General features: G+C 38.9%; 1 protein-coding gene across 1 annotated transcript in view; it reads right to left on the bottom strand.

Moving 5' to 3' along the window:
* The window catches only part of ca16b (carbonic anhydrase XVI b), a 100,681-nt gene extending 95,931 nt beyond the window's left edge, over window positions 1–4,750 (bottom strand). The window contains exon 1 of the mRNA XM_020628970.2: window positions 4,069–4,750. Coding sequence (XP_020484626.1) covers window positions 4,069–4,153 — 85 coding nt within the window. The 5' untranslated portion in view covers window positions 4,154–4,750. The remainder of the gene's footprint in view (window positions 1–4,068) is intronic.
* Between the last annotated feature and the right edge of the window lie 9,508 nt (window positions 4,751–14,258).

The raw sequence follows: 14,258 nt of genomic DNA, 5'->3' as shown, positions 1-14,258 counted from the left end.
GTGTAAAACTATTTTCTATCATTATGAAACTGTTACTGGAAAAAGCAGACTGTTGCTAGCCACCACAGTCTACATAACACTTTTTGTGCTTGTTTTTTTTTCCACTTTCTTCAGATCTGAGATGTTAAAGTTACCATGTTTAGATTCTGACCACTGGCATCTCTACTGGTAACTTTTAAAGCGCATATTTATATATGCGATGAAAAAATTATTAGGTTTTCAATACACTATTTGAATACACTTAATCATAACCGGTTGAGATCCCCGCACCTGAGGCCGCGTGGCCCCTCGGTGCTGGCGGCGGATCGTCACTCAAAAAACTCTCCCTCTCAGAGGTAATGATGGTAATGATTTTGTTTATTACCAGACTTCTTATTTGGTTTTGGTGGATATTTGAACCAACACTGGTTCATGAATAAGAGGATTCAGTCATGACTGAAAACTTTTTTTTTTTTAAACTTGTTCTGTGTGGTGCTATTGTCAGCAAAAATTAAGACAAAAAAGTAAAATACCAAATCCCCTGAAAAGCATTTCTGTGACATGTAAAGTGGTCCTTTTTGATAATATAGTATTAAAAACGTCTTCAAAGTTTCACTCACATCTTTTGACACACTTTTCCGTCATATGACTAGAAAACAGTGACGTACTTTGATTTCTTATGCAGTAACTGCCAGCGTACTGCACTTCCATCATTTTAATTATGAAAACATACACTGTGCTACTTCATTTGATTTCTTCCAACTTGAGAAGAGTTTTTGGTGTCAGAGCACAAAACAACGTTATAACAAGCATCTAGTAGAGGAAGAAGAACGGCGTAAAAAGAGCTTTAAAAACATATAAGATCAAACATACCCCAAAGAATGGCCTTAAAGCAAAAATAAATGTGTAAAATATATTTTTGAAAAAGTGATTTGATGACCCCTAAAGTCTGAACGTAACTCAAGGTTGCACATGTTTATTTTGCCTATCATCAGCTCTAGTTGGGAAATGAGCAGCAATTCATCAAACATTTCCCATCAGTAAGAACATTTGTGAAAGAAACCTTGGACTTTAAAATAATTATTTATTACAAGTACTTACATCAAACTTTGAATGATATTAATGTTTGTGAAAGCTAACCTCATTTTCCAGGCTGCATTTACAGTTTTAAATTACCTTGTAGATAATTTCCAGCATTTATCAGAACTATTCTTACTTTTAAAAAACATTTTGGGGCTTATGGTGATGGTGGAATAAATAGCGGTAGCTCATTTTACAGGCTATTTTCTGGACTACAAACAACGTGCATAACTGGTTTCAAAACCCAGACTTGGTTGTCAATCCTGCAGTATAATAGTTCAAACAACATCATTAGCAACAAAATTGCATTGTTGTTCAAAAGTTTATCCAGTCCAATTAGATGGGCTGATAAGCTAATAAGTTAAGGATGAGTTCTAATAGCAAAAGGATGAAAAGGGAATTATCTGCACATGAGTGAAAAGTGATTACCGTTGCAGAGTTTCCCCATTGGACCGTTTAGTAGGTGGCACAGGCAGCTGGTGCGGAGACAACAGATAACAGTGTGCTCAGTCCGTCCATGATGGAAAAACGAGCATATGTTACTGATGCTATTTTTAAAACCGGGAGAAAGTTACTTTTGAAATCTCCTGTCAGACTCTGTACCGTACATATTGAACCAATTATCCAGAGAAGGTATGGAGAAGGACCTTGATGATAATGATGATGTTGCCAACATCAGTGCTGTCCAGGCAGCTGGCATCCTGCTGTCACAGCAGTACCTCATTAACAACATTAATAACTTGTTTGCTCCCTAATATCCCATTTGCACAGAAAGACATGATTTTATTTTAAAGGATGAGTGGAAATGCCCATTATCCTTATCAGAAAGTAGTACTATTTTTTATTTCTTTCAAATTCTTATCATTTAGTTCTTATTGTCCAGGCTCTCAATGTATGCTTCTTATATGTCGATATTCAAATAACATAAAATGATTTCCTCGCATACCTGAGCGATGCAATCAGGAGATTTCTGTAATAATGGCAAATTGTAATATGATGCTCAAACCACGCAGAACTTTGAAACAAATTTATTCTTGCAGAATTCTTAAATCGCAAGAATAATGTAGAAAGTGTCCGTTTTGGGGAAAAGAACAGACATGCGAGTCAGCTGCTGACTGGCGATAATTCTACGCTATTGTTTATTGATTCTGCAAAAGCTATGCCCTTAAATGTGGTATGCATTGATTGCAAAACTACAATAACCCCCCCCCCCCCCCTCGCCCTTAGAAATCTTTTGCTTTCATGTGAACTCAAGCCTCAGTTTCGTTTTTTTTTTTTTAGAGATTGAGGACATCTGCCCCCCAAAAAATGCTTGATGAATACAACTGCGTGACAGTGCACAAGTAAAATTGGATTTATCCTCCACTAATGTCTGGCTGATGTGCCAGTGTGGATTTCATCTCTGCCGCGTGTCAAGAGGTCTAGAGAGACATGCCATGCGAGAAACTCAGCTCTGTCAGGGGGCTTGGAGGCTACTGGTCAATAACACTGCAAAGTAAGGACGTGGAAGTACAGAAACTGGGGGATTTAGGGGCTGAGGGGGGTGACTCAGAGAGGAACCATGCTCCTCTGTTACATCACTGTGCTATAGGGGGTGATTTGTGCCACAGAGTTAAAACATATTGTGTTTGGATTACAGGGCATTTTTAAAATAAGTTTAGAGATTTGATCTACTCAGTTAGGACTTAATCCAAAAAAGTATAGAAATAATCACAAAGGTCCGTTAATATTTTTCCTCACAAACTAAAAGTAAGCTCCAAGCACTCGCATTCAGCATCAAGGCACATTTCAGAGTCAAGCCCTTCTCAGTGTCAAACCACGAAGAAGGCATCTACAAGGCAACGCTGAGATAAAACAGGCATTTAAAAAGGTTAGAAATAGAGTGCCTTGGAGTTTTCTTCTGATATGATGTAAGGATTTATTTTTTAAAAATTAAAAAAAAAAAAACACCTAGGGAACACTCCTCTCTTTACATTTTTAAATATTCTTTCATAGTTTAGTCTCAAGGAGGCACATAATCTGGAGGATTGTGGAGTGACAACTGTTATGCTGAATGGTAACTATCAAATGGTCTGCGCTTAATTCATATCTGTACATCACTTGATGGAAATATTACATGTTAACTTTCAACCATTTCCACATTCATTCATTGACTCAGTACAGAAGCTGCACTGCAAATTGCTCATCTGCGAACTAACCCATTCACACTGAATGACGGGAGAAGTGAGGGGTTCAATATCTTCCCAAAGGCCCCCCTAGACATGCAAACTGAAGGAGCCAGGCATTAAGCACCTCTCATACATTGCAACTTCATCTACCAACCAACAGCGCTAACTATCGCCCTCATCCTCTTTTCTGCCTACGCACATGACAGCAAGCAGACACTTAAATTGCCCCCCCCCCCCCCCCCCCCCCCATAAACCAAGACCTCAACTATAGTACGCCTATCATAAAACTTTACACACCTTAGAAACCCCACAACACGACTACAGAGTTAACCAGCTGTCAAAAGGCTGGGAATACCACAGGAGGCAAAGTCCATTTTATTACAGATACTCCATATCAAATCTCCTGAGTCCCTTACAGGAACATTATCGAGGCAACATAAGCCTGTATTGATGAATTCTTGAAGACTGTGAGAGTCGTATCGTGTGGAAAACCAATGTTGTAGCTAACATGAAAACGCCAGGGGTCAAACAGGAGTTGCAGGACCAGGAAAGGGACTGAATATTAGTCCTAATGTTGAAGCATGAGATAGTTTGAGCCACAGTCCCGCTGCCTGGTCAATAACATTATGCACATAAACCAAAGAGGCTAAATGTCTCGGCGGTAATGTTAAGATATTTAACTCGTATCGCCCCCCCCCCCCCCCCATGCTAACATGCTCTTTGAAAATAACATTTTATTCGACAACCAAACTCGTCCTTTACTACAGAAATCACATTAAACGCTCAGGAGTTTAACGTAGGACGACGGTAACGATATTCAACCCGTGTTTCAAGTACTTACCGGGATGACAGTCTTTGTGTTTGGGCAAGGTTAAAAACATTAAGGATAAAATCCACCAGTAACTCGGTTCCCGTATTCTCCGCATGTTAGGCTACTCATCGAGAGTACCAAGAAGGCAATGGGTGACAAAGTTTCTGATTTCTTTTCTTCTTCTTTAAAAATAAATAAATAAATAAAATCACATACACACGACCCGAGCTGAAAACCCAAGTTGGCTCTGCAGCCAGGCAGAGAGCATCAAAGTAAAAAGAAAAAAAAAAAAGAAAAAACGGGTTAGCGGGTTTGTTAGGCGACAGACAGAGTCACTGTTTTTTTTTTTTTTTTTTAAAGAGAGATTTATTCGCCTCCAGACCCAGCAGGGGCTGTTTTCAGCTTCGAGGAAAAGCACGTTACGCCGTGCAAAAACAGTTGAAAATCTGTGGGACTACGCCGTGCCTGTAGCGGGCTTCCAGATAGCGACATTCCCGAAGTGAGCAGGGGTCAATCGGCGATCAATCGCTGCCTTTAACTACAGGAAAAAGTGGTCGAATATCATTGATTACACGTGGTCATTATTAAGTGATTATCCGCGGCGGCAGCGTGACGAAGGGCAATGCACAATGCGAAGAAAAGTGGTCCCATTCTGCCATCCAGGAAGTAGACTAGCGGTCAGGCATGCACGGATCTCTGGCTACTAGTCCCATCCTACCGGACAGGCTGCGCGTGAGAGGGAGCCAGCAGCGCGGGGCGGGAGCAGCAGAGGAGGGAGGGGAGGCGGTTCTTGGATTTGCTGAATGCAAAATGACTCGGAATGGACCCAGAGGCTGCTGTCTTTCTGTGTGTCTGTCTGTACGCTGCTGCTATGGATAGGGGAAGACTCCAGCAGAAATCAGTGGCTCATGTCAGATTGTCAAGTCACCACTAAGTAGACCTATTGCAGACTGGATTCTGCTGCTGTTGCCTCTTTTCAAATGTTGCATCAAACATGTTGCATCAAAACATGATGAAACACTGTTGGAATATGATCTAGCTGCAAGGCCATTTCAGAATGAAACCACAGTGGATTGAAGCATGCTTCAAACAGGGAAGAGATGAAATAATCTCCTGATTCAGACCCCCTTCCTGTCATTTCAGGGTTTTGTTGCTTCCTCCCAGGCCCCATTATTAAAATGACCCTCCTGTGGCAACACAGTAATGTCCCTTTGCCTCCTGCTGGCAGAACTGTGAATGGAATACTTTAGCAGTAATCATCAGCGGGAATATCATCATGTGCGAGTGTGCACTGATTGGAGAATTATGCATCCACCGGTGACACTCCCTTAGGTAAATGTGGAGTCAGTGGTGTTCTCGCAGAACTATCCAGCTGGACATTTAATTTGAGGAATCTGATTAAATTTCTCATTTAATTACACAGTTCTCTGCAGGGCCATTGAAGACAGTCACAAGGGCCCTTTGCTTTTAATGTGGGCCATCTGCTTCCTCTCCAAAATGCCTACCTTTTCAAAGCCCCCTCAGCCTCGTGGGCATCCTCACTCGGTCCTCCAGGCTGCACTACCTCCACACACACTCTGTAAAACATTAACTGTGAGTTATACTCCATACCTGACTGTATTCTGACTGATCAACTCCAATTAACCTGAACAGAAGTTTGGGATACTTTCAAGATATGTTTGCGGTCTTGATCTGTCAGGTGACATATGATTGGATGTCCTTTGATCAATCATGCAGACCCCAAAAATCTCTCTGCATTAGACCCGGTTGTTAAAACAAAACTCCCTCACAAACAGCCTTATAGAGCTGCAGGATTTCTGGTTATGATTTATGGTACAGAAATCAAACAGAGGGAGCCTAAATAAAATATGTTGATATTTAACTTGTAGTTTTACACATTTCAAACATAAAATTTGTATACCAGCTCTTTAATGTAGGATTTCCTGCGTTTCAGCCATACTTTTTAAACCAACAAGTCAATAGCCTGTTAACCAATTGTTGTTATTTCAAATCTATCATATTAATCATTAATACATTTATCAGTATATTTAATGCAGGGTTTTTTTTTCATTACTGTATAATCATCTCAACTTTACTCTACCTTTCTCACTTAAAGCTTTCATTGCCAACACAATATCTGGACAGTATTTTTAAGAACACTTAATGGTTAAAGTCATTTTGTCTTTTATCTTATAAAACAGGATAGTGACTATCTTTTGTTTTTGGACTGTTGCTCAGACAACAAAGAAAAACACGATAAGATGACACCTTTTGTTAGACATTGTCACAAGTTTATGAAACTCTAAAGGTCAAACAGTTGATTGAGGAATTTAAAATCTAATCCACAGGTTAGTCAACCATACAAATAATCAAATATGCAGCTCCATAATGTTATAGTTAGAATATTAACATGCATCAGTCTCATAAGTGTCTTACTTCTCTTTGTACAAATGCCTTTTCTTGTTATAGACCAGCAACACCAAGATCTTAGGCTACAACCTGAGACACCACAGGCCTGAGAGCATCTCCACCTACAAGGCCCGCTTCCACTACAGCTTCTTTCGTCCCGCTGTTACAGCACAGGACATCAAAGTGGGAAGAAAATATCTAGCAACCCACACCTCACCTCCATAATGGACAATTAACCACTTTACAGTAAATAACAATGTGCAAAAACAACAATGATCAAAAAAAGTGCAATAACATAGTTAGCAGTAACAACTGTGAAAAGAATGTTCATGTTCACCATCCACTTCCACTGAAGAAGAAACACACCTGCTGTTGTAAAGACGTGTAGTGTCTTCCCTCACTGTAAATCTGATGTTTGAGAAGGGCCCACAAGCTCTTAATGGGGTTTAAGGCAAGGTAAAGCAAGGAAAGTTTATTTATATAGCACATTTCAGCAACAAGGCAATTCAAAGTGCTTCACACAAGACATCAAAAGCATCATGACAGGTAAGGAAAGAGGGCTAGCTCATAATTCAGTCATCTTTGAGGCCCGTGCTGGCTGACCCAACAGTGGAGTACTTGGATGCATGTGACAGAGCTTTGTCCTGCATGAAGATCATGGTTGTCTTGAATGCTGCAGACTTCTTCCTGTACCAAAGTATTTCCAGGTAACTGGCAGTAATTTAAGGATTTGATTTTCATCTTCAACCTGAAAAGGTCCAACTAGCTCATACTTAATGATAGCTGCCCATACCAGTACCCCTCCTCCACCGTTCTGCCTGACTACAAGTGGTGCCCTGTGTCCTCACCTGCCTGATGGTGCAGGCAGTATATACATTTACATGTATTTTTTACATTTTGTTATATACAGTGTCTCCTTTTATTCTCCTTTTACGTACATTGTGTTTATATTGCATATTTTATTTTATTTTAATAACTTTTTTATTTATTTGCTTCTTTTCTATCTTTCAAATTTTACAAAGCTGACTCAAGTGCAAATGCACACAAATTCCATCTGTGCAAATGGCAATAAACATCTATTCTCTTCTAAAATGAAAATATAAGCAAACAGCAATCAATGTAGACTTAATTTATAGACATTCTAAAAATAAAAGGCTATTGTAACATTTGTGGTCATAATGAAAGCAGTTAGCCTAAAGGCTCTCCAAAGCCGAGGCTGTGATTTATTCTGTCTTTAGTCAAATATTGCCTTGCAGCTGTTTAGAAATCAACCACAACATGATAGGGGCTTACAGCTTTAATAAAAAGGATGTACATGTTCCACAATATGTTTTTATTATTATTTCCAATCTGTGGTATTTAAAGAAAGACTCAATAACACAAAATTGACGGCTCACATGTTCATAAATCTCAGCGTGAGTGTACGAAAACAAAAATCCAAATCAGGAGTTCTTCATCAGACGAGTGTTTGTGCTTGTAGATTAATTTGGTTGTTGCAGCTCAGCGCCCGTCGAAACTCAATTTTCTCCTGAACAGTAACACTTATTAACGTCCCTGCATGCACAGCTTCTAAAACAAAATGTGAAGTACGCGAAAAGTGATATTAATTATACAGATACATGTTCTGCATTAATGGCATCCACACCTGGAAGTCCAATCAAATTGCACCCAGGTGAAACTGCAATGATTTGGTGAGAAGTTGTGAGTCTTCATGCAGAGCAGAAGTTTTGTCTCGCTTTTAAAGTTGCAAACACAAAAAGCAATCACAGCCAATTATTTTCATTCTGTCTTAATAGCATCATGAACGAGATGGTAAAAAAAATCAGAGATCCCAAAGATCTTTTCTCCACTCTATTGATGGTGTGTGTGTGTGTGTGTGTGTGTGTGTGTGTGTGTGTGTGTGTGTGTGTGTGTGTGTGTGTGTGTGTGTGTGTGTGTGTGTGTGTGTGTGTGTGTGTGTGTGTGTGTGTGAGTCGAAAATTGCGGGTAGAGAGAGTGGGTAGAGAGAGTGGCTATCGGGAAATGACATGTGGCAAAAGAGCCACAGGTTGGATTCAAACCTGGGCTGCCTACTTTTTTGAGGCATTAAGCCTCTGTACATGTGGCTGGCAAAAAAAACCACTAGGCCACGAGCGCCCTTCTCCTCCCCTCTTGACACTTTTTCTCCTTTGTGATTTGTTGTTGTCTCTACGAGGCATTTGCAATGTGTGCTGCTGTGACATTTGACATTCTAATCTCCTTCACCCCTTCGGGACCCTGAAGGCATCCTCACACTTTCTCCAACACTAAAAATGTGCCTCAGATTAAAAAAGAAAAGAAAAGCCGAGATATCCATGATTCATTCGAGTCCAGCCATGACACCAGCATCGTCCCTCAGGCTTCTCCTTCCTCTTTGCCCTTAAGTGGTTTGAGAATCACACTTGTATTATTTTTTCAAACACATTTCACATGTTGACAGTTGGTACATAATGTAAGACCGCATGCATCAATTATGTAATGCAATTCAGGCTATGACCATATATAATTAATGTGATTCTCGGTCTCTTACATAATTTAATCAAAAGCTATTTTTACTATTATTACTCTCCCGAAATAGTTTTATCTTTTGTTGCTCCGTCCTACAGTTTTTGAGTTTTACTCTGTCAGTCAGGGCAGGACAACCTTTGACAGGGTAACACTCCAAGAGGAGTTTATAAGTCAGTTTCAGTCTATCAATAACACTTTTTGGTTTCCTTTTCATTTAAAAAAAATGCTTTAAAATGAAAAGAAGAAGGTAGTGGGATGCACTCTGCGAGTTATAAACTGTGATTTTTCTATCCCATGTATTTCCATCCTTATTTATGGTGAGAAATTGTCAATAAAGCACTTGAAAAATGTAGGCTATGTAATAATTGCATTGCAAAGTAGAAAGATACATCTCCTTTCAGACTTATATGTATCTGAAGCTGAATTTAGAAAACGGCAATCTAAAAAGGCACTTGCACAATATGAAAAAAAAAAACAGTCTCACAACTACAGAGTTCTGAATCAAATATTTAAGAATAAATCAAAGTCCCTCTTTACCTGGTGGACTTAACTGGGACCTAGTTTCAGACAAAGCATGCACGGGGGTCAGTGGCTGGACAAATATTTTAGACATAGCATTTGAAGAGGTCATGTGACAATTCAAGAAACAGTCAGAGTTGTTGTTAGACAGTGAAGCTTCAGACTGGATAAGTGAAAATACCTGATTAGGCCAGACCAGACAGGAGTTTACTCTAAAAGCTTAGCAGTGAGTTAACTCCTGTATTTCTTTTATGTAATGTATGTATGTAAGACATAGACTAATGAGAAGAGCTGTGGCCAAACACAAACAAGTTAATGGAACTATTTATTTACACTTTGTTCTTCACAAAAAGGGAACTTTTTGTGGCGATTTCAATTGAGAGAAACAAAAATCATACAGTACATATTAATTGCATAACCAGATGAAAGATTTTATGTCTTACATAATGAGTATTGGAATTTTTCAACAACAAATAAAAGAGAGGGACTTTGCATTTTAAACCAGTACTGTCATCGTTAAGCCAGTTTACTGAAAAAACAAATATCTAGGCTATAGCTAGAAAACAATTTAAAATGCATTTTTGATGCATCCTTTGCAATCACTGGTTCCATTATATTTTCTTAATGCCACAAGGGGCAACCTAATCCATTACAGAGAATAAAATGTCTCATTGTTATTTATCTGTGATGTCATTTACATGGATTGATATGAAAACCAATGTGATCCATTCAAGTGTGTGAAAAATCAGCAGACAAACAATGGATAGGAAGATTTTCATACAGTTGCTAAGCAAATATATAGATGCTTGAATTAAAATCTATCAGCCACATAAATCCTGTATGTGATTCTTCCTCTCAGAAACTCTGTATTTGAACTAAACTTTCGAAACAGATGGGAACATCTGCAATGGGAACACAAGGATTGAACTCTTACTATATGCTGTGTTGATTGACCATTTGCTCTAAAAATCAGTGTTCAGACCGTTCAGACACATGACATCAGAATCGGCACATTTTTCATTTGTAATTGTTAACTGCACAACTCAAGTTACCCATTTAAGCTAAACCATCATCAGATCATACTGCTATATGCAAATGACTTCATTCATCAAAGTAAGTGATACTGTAAGTCAAACTTTCACATTCAGTGAAGCTTTGCCATGATGTCATATGTTGCTGCAGTTGACCTAATTATGCAAGATGGAGAATAATTCTCTGCTAGGTGGAGATAATGAGAGAAACATGGAAACGTTCAGATTTGGGTGGCCAGTCTTGGGTAAAGGGGTTTAAGAAAAAAGAGAAAAAGAGAGTTATGACTTGGATGATTTGAGGCTGTAGTAGTTACTATTTGAAGCCAGTAGAGGGTGTCTGCAAAATTCATGTTGCCATTAATCACTGCAGTTGTTCAAACCACCTAGGACTATCAGTGACGCCCGTGTAGAATATAATAGATTCATTTGTCACAGAAGGGCCGACGAATCGCTGCAAAGAAATTGGATAGATTATTTAATGGCTGCGAAATCCAGAATATAGAGTCAGAGCATCAGCGTGTTTAATATGGTATTTTGAAGCCACTATAATTTACTCCATGACGGTGTATAGTGGCCTCGCACAATGTTTGTGTAGTTGTATTCACATATAGGACCTTTACACAGAAGACATCTGCTATTTGCTCAGTGCGAAACCAGAAAAAGACATACAATAGTTCTTCTCCAGAGTCTTCATTATTTCAAGCTCTGTGACACTAAGTTATTGCCTTTTTTGCCTGCATTTTCGACACATAGCAACTGTTGTTGTGCACATGGCAACCGCTGTCTTCTTCCAACATGCCAGAAAAATCATCTAACATTTTTCTGTGATAAGCTCCATTTGTGTGTTAAACCCTTTTTTTTCCTTTACAAAGATAATTTGTACTGGGATGAGCAAAGCTCAGGGATCAATTTTCACATCACTTCCAGCAGATTGAGCTAATTAGCAAGTCACATTCGGGATTGTTGAAAGTTATCAGTATCTATCAAATGATGCTAAATTGAGGGAGGAAAATTGAGAGGGAATACAGATTTTGTCTTGCATAGATAATAGATGCATTCAGGGATCATCTTGATATTAAAATGCGCACATGGTCCGATGTGTTGAGATACAGATACAGATAATAAAGCTATGGCCTAACATTATAAACTTTTCATCATAATGTTTTTTAAATGATGGCTGTAGCACCAATATGTCCTGACAGCTGAATCTTTGCCATTCACCACAACCAACACAGTTATGTGTCTCTTCATTACGCATGCTTTCTGTTGCTAAGGGACCTCCTCTGTTTCTCAAACAGATGAAAAGTTGGCTCCCTGTTAAATAAGGGGATACGTTCATGCCCTTGTTCTGACTGAAAAGAGCAATGACAATCCTTAAATTCCCATCATGTCCAAAGTCATTAAAATTAACTTACCCCTGACTTTTGTCAATAATTCAGGAGCTCCCTCCTGGTACTCGCTGGCATCTTTTTAGGCACACAGTCACTGCTGGCACTGGCAGATGTTTGAGCACACAAGCACGAATGCAGCATATTACAAAATAAGCTGTCTAAGTAAAACAGCCAGATAAAGGAAGTAACATGTCAGCATCATGGCAGAGAACTGCTTCCTCCATACCCCACATTTATTACATGATTAGAACATGATATCCAACATAAGTGTTTGGACTCATGGATGTGCTGAAGTGCTGGTTAACAACTGTGCAAATTAAGTGTGAAGGTCCTTACAGATTTTATATTTCACTTTGCATCATGTACCTCCCTCATCCATCCACAGCCCTCCCTGTATGTAAGAGTATCCTAGAGTCTACCTGCCACAACAAATCATGTCAATAATCTGCAATGACCAGAAAAGCACCTGAGGTGGAGAATGTTGGACAATGCAGGGCTTTATTTTTTTTAAACAAGTGTGTTTTTTGCAGCTCAATTTTTTCTTAAAGCAGGTATTTAAATGTGAACAGATCCCCCCCTCCCCCCCACCATTTACTCCAGTAGACAGTAAGATCTTAAGCCCCTCCTTCCTGAAAAAGTTAAGTGCCTCCATAAGGCCCCAGTCTTTACAGTATTATTTTGGCAGCTGCTAAACAACAGGAGAGCTGTTTCTATAGCAATGTAAGCGGAAAATGCTTGAGCATAATGTAATTAAGTGCTGCAGCCATTTTTTGCTCACAGTATAATATAAAATTCTAAGGATACTTTTTGTGGTTGTGTTTTGACATTGCTTTAGGAGTGCAATGCTAAACCAATGGAGTACTCTTTTTATGATTATGCATGATGCCATGGGTCGTATTTTGTTATCCTGTTAAAACTGAAATTGCATACAACGTGGCAAAACAAAAGTAGAACAAACATTGTTCGGAGTGGATGTGTGCTCAGAGAAAACACGTTTTGTAACATGTTCCTTCCAGAAAATAAGCCATGGAGGTTCATAATGAACATTGAAACTTCAATGTGTACCAACAGAATTAAAGACAACTGCCCCAAAGGAGACTAAAAAAACACAGAGCAGAATTACACACTCACAGATGAAAGTGCTGTAACAGAAATAATATCTGTAAAAGTATGCGACTGTATGCAAAACTGATAATGAGGTATAATTTATGCGAAACTAAGGAATGAATATTTTACTAGCCTGTTTTTTTTTTTTTTAAATCTCCAATGCAAGTGTGAAAAATCCCTAGCCAGAGCCTGAATGCAGTGCTAGGGAGAGTGCCAAATAGTACTGCTGGGCAGGTGCCTGGAGTTCCATTTAAGCAGTGCAATTATGAAAATTGGAGTTATGCAGATGAACAAAAGGATTGCTATTGGGAAATGTAACGTTGCCCTCTTTTCTTGTCATGCATAGTTTCTAAAGGAAATTAAAAAACAGAACATATTTGGTAGGAATAAAAAACTCTGTATTTGAAGAGAGCAGCCTTTACAAGGATGTCATTAATGTGTCCATGGTTTTATTGACCCCATCAAGTTGAGAGAAAAGCAAACAATATATCCCAGGCAGTGGCTGTGCTTGGCAGTGCTTAGCCTTACAGAGAACCCAGCAGTAAGGTCAGACAGCTTAAGGCACTTTATTAGTCTGAATGAGCTTTCTTTATTAGTATATTTGGAACAATCTATCTTTTCTCTCCTTGTTGTTTTGAATGAAACTTAGCTGTTCTGTGTCTGAACATCAAAGTGCTTTTAAACAGTCTGTGTTCATCAGTATATGTACGTTTAACCCACAGGTAGGATTCATCCAGTATGTCCTAGTAGAAGGGTATCACACTGGTGAAAAAAAAAAAAAAGGTTTACTTTCTTTTCTACACCATAAGCACATAGAGTTTTGTGACTTTGCAGGTATTAAAAATGCAAATTTTAAGCATTTTTTATAGATACATTCATTTTTTTTCCAGTTGGGACAGAACCCCTAAAAAAGGGTTAGTTCCCCAGTTCAGTCATTTATGCTTTGAAAGTGGGACCTTGACAAGACAGAATACCCATCTAATAGAAATTATACAGCTGATTTTATGGTTTTTTATGTTGCCTTTATTTGAATTGTTCTTCAATTTCCTTGACATTGTCTGGTTTTCTGTCTTGTTCCTCCTACCACACGATCACCTGAGAGACAATCTGTGTTAGCTCTCAGTGTAATATGTCACACGACAAATCCATGCAGCCGAGTGTGAGATTACAGCATATTGTGGTATCTCTGTATATAGGAGATGTGATATCACATGGAGATGGAAGGGAAGAAATCAAG

The sequence above is a fragment of the Labrus bergylta genome, chromosome 5 (genome assembly GCF_963930695.1).
Source record: "Labrus bergylta chromosome 5, fLabBer1.1, whole genome shotgun sequence".
NCBI lineage: Eukaryota > Metazoa > Chordata > Actinopteri > Labriformes > Labridae > Labrus > Labrus bergylta.
The sequence above is the reverse complement of the archived record's forward strand: the minus strand, read 5'-3'. Positions and strand labels throughout refer to the sequence as shown.